Genomic DNA, 2,798 nt, shown 5'->3' on the forward strand with positions numbered 1-2,798 from the left:
TCGGACTGCCTACAAGACTCTCATAGGAATGTCCCCATACCGAATCATTTTTGGGAAGATGTGCCACTTACCAGTGGGGATCGAACATCGAGCATACTGGGCAGTGCAAGTTAATATGGATTCTAAAGCCTGTGAGGAGGAAAGGAAGCTGCAGCTACAGGAGTTAGAGGAACTTAGATTGGAGTCGTTTGATTCCGCTATGTGGTATAAAGAGAGAACTAAATTATGGCACGACAGAAATTTAAGGACCAAAGACCTCCATGTTGGCCAGAAAGTACTACTCTTCCTGTCAAGATTGAAGCTAATGCCTGGGAAGCTCAAGACAAAGTGGACAGGACCCTATCTCATAACCACACTCCGTTCTAATGGAGCATTGGAGATTTCAGGGAGTATTCCTAACTCTGAACCCTTTATTGTAAATGGACATATGCTGAAGGTGTTTAGGGATAATAGTGATGTGGGTGTAGTGGAAGGGAATCCACTACAACCACATACTAAGGTTGCGTACTGACCAGTAGGATAGGAATTTGGAGTTCCACTGGCCTAGTTTCCTTTAAGCGAAGTTTGCATATGCTGGCCAAGTAGAATTCCAAATTACCTAGAGTAAAATGTAAATATTGTAAATACGTGGTAGTTAATAGTTAGATTTCTGTTTGCAATTAAAAAATTAAAATCCAAAAATATTTTTCGGACCTTAAGTATTAATTTGGAGTACGTACTGACCACAAGAATAACAATTCGGTGAATCTCCCAATTGTATTTAAGTGTCCTCTTTACTTTGTTTCCATACTGGGAAAATATGGTGGGGAAATTGTTAAGAGGGACAGTTGAAAAGGATAGGGTGAAATTTGAATTTGTGTTTGGCGCAACTTTTACAGAAAGGACATGCGACGTCCAATCAGAAGGCAGCGCTCCCAACCGCCTCCCACACGAAGAGGCGTGACCTGGAGACCGCCTATAGCCGGTTACAAACCCTCAACTACTTCATTCCACTCTAATAAGCCAACCGTCCATTCCCCTTCACTTCACAAACCCTTGCCTCCATTCACTCTTCCAAATTTCCACCGTTCCTCCCGAGATTCAACACCCACACTACCACCAAAATTCACCGATTCAAACCATGGGGAAAAAGAAAATGGCAAGAAAACAAACTGCTGAGAAACCCCCTTCAACCCGCCGGGATGAAACCCCAGAATTCCAACCGCCAACGGAGGAGCGGCCGCCGAACCCGCAACCACAAGAGCCGATTCCTCAGGCTCCAGTAATGGTTTCCTTGAATGCACTAGCGGCGTTCCTCAGACAGCAGGACCCGAACAAAGATTGGGCGGCTGCGTTGGCGGGTTTTAGCCAAGTCAGAGGTGAATCGAGCACAACCGGAGAAACCCCGATAATACCTACCCTAGAAACAAATGTTCCACCCACAGTGCACCTACCGACTTCCATTCCGACTTCCTTAACAATCCCACCAGAAAAGAAATCTCCCTCGATGATCGCACCATCAGAATCCTCAAAACCCTCCCCGACTTACCTATTATGACTCTGACCTAGGGGAAGGCGAAGGGAAAGCAAGCGAGGAGCAGAAGAGCCGGGAGGAAGAAGATGAATCGGAGAGAACACCGGTAGCAGAACCCGTTCCCAAGAAATGGAAAGGGATAGATCTGAATGAAACATCCAGAAAGCAAGGCCTTATGACTGATGAGGAGTTTGAGGCGCTTTTCAATGAGGTGACCAGGATGGAAGATGGCACTGCCAAGATGGCTGAGGGTCTGGACCTCGCATCGGAGGCAGCAGGAGAGGGTGAAGAAACTCGCACAAGGAACGACCCAGAAGGCCTAGCCCACCAGCCAGTAGACGAGGTGGAAGAGAGGCAGACCAGAGAAGAGGAGCCAGAGCCAGTGGCTCCTCCAGTGTCGAAACCGAAGGCAGGTAAAAGGAAATTGGTGTTGAATAGCGATCCTAAGGCAGAACGGCCGCAGCCGAAGAGAGTGTCGCAGAGATGCCTAGGGAAATGGACATCCAGCAAAGCGAAAGCAAACACAGCAGCGGATGCAGTGGAGGTTTCAAGTGAAGAAGAAATGACTACTCCTACAAAACTTGGGGAGGAATCCTTATCAGAGGAATCCTTACTAGCTACTAACTTGGAAGATGCTTCGACGGCAACCGAAGTGGTCACCCCCACGCCGAGTGACCAGAGAGAGGAGACTGATAAGATGGCTGAGGGTCTGGACCTCGCATCTGAGTCAGTAGGTCACGACGAGCCAAGAGATGACAGTATCCATATCCACGTGGAGACCCAGCCTACTGCCCAGGACAAGCCTTCAACAGAAACAGAGAAGAGACCAGATGTCACGACCGCCCAAACTAGGGGTACTACAAACGAGGCGATCGTGACCACGGGATAACATTAAAGACAACATTTAAGGATAACATTTTATATGAAAACTTAATTAGCTTAAAGGAATAATATTTTAGTTCATTAAAAGTTTAGACAACAAATTTTTTTGTTTAAAGAAACTTAATGTTATAAAGTTATTATTAATTAGCAATGACTTATGGCAAATGATTTTTCAAAAGAAGCAGCGGAGAAAAATAAATATTAAAATCCAATTAACTTCCAAAAGAAAACATTTGGTTTAGTTCACGAAAAACCATTTCAGAGTAACAGGGTAAACATCAGATTAACGCCTAACACAATCAAACATGCTCAATCACAGTACGAAACAGAATAAAGTCTTGAGGCATAGTTCAAAAATAGCAGCGGAAATAAGGTTTAAAGAGAGTCAAGGATGACGTCTATG

General features: G+C 45.2%; 1 protein-coding gene across 1 annotated transcript; it reads left to right on the forward strand.

The window, feature by feature from the left end:
* Nucleotides 1–1,120: 1,120 nt before the first annotated feature.
* Nucleotides 1,121–2,549, forward strand: LOC121781436. The gene is made up of 3 exons (XM_042179174.1): nucleotides 1,121–1,358; nucleotides 1,549–2,345; nucleotides 2,544–2,549. The coding sequence occupies exons 1-3, from the start codon at nucleotides 1,121–1,123 to the stop codon at nucleotides 2,547–2,549; spliced, it is 1,041 nt and encodes a 346-aa protein (XP_042035108.1).
* The last annotated feature ends 249 nt before the right edge of the window (nucleotides 2,550–2,798 follow it).

This window comes from Salvia splendens, chromosome 20, assembly GCF_004379255.2.
Source record: "Salvia splendens isolate huo1 chromosome 20, SspV2, whole genome shotgun sequence".
Lineage (NCBI taxonomy): Eukaryota > Viridiplantae > Streptophyta > Magnoliopsida > Lamiales > Lamiaceae > Salvia > Salvia splendens.

Coding starts and splice junctions, on each gene's coding strand:
- LOC121781436 (XM_042179174.1), top strand. CDS start 1,121: ATGGGGAAAAAGAAAATGGCAAGAAAACAAACTGCTGAGAAACCCCCT. Junction 1,359..1,548: donor GGGTTTTAGCCAAGTCAGAG/GTGAATCGAGCA, acceptor ACTCTGACCTAG/GGGAAGGCGAAGGGAAAGCA.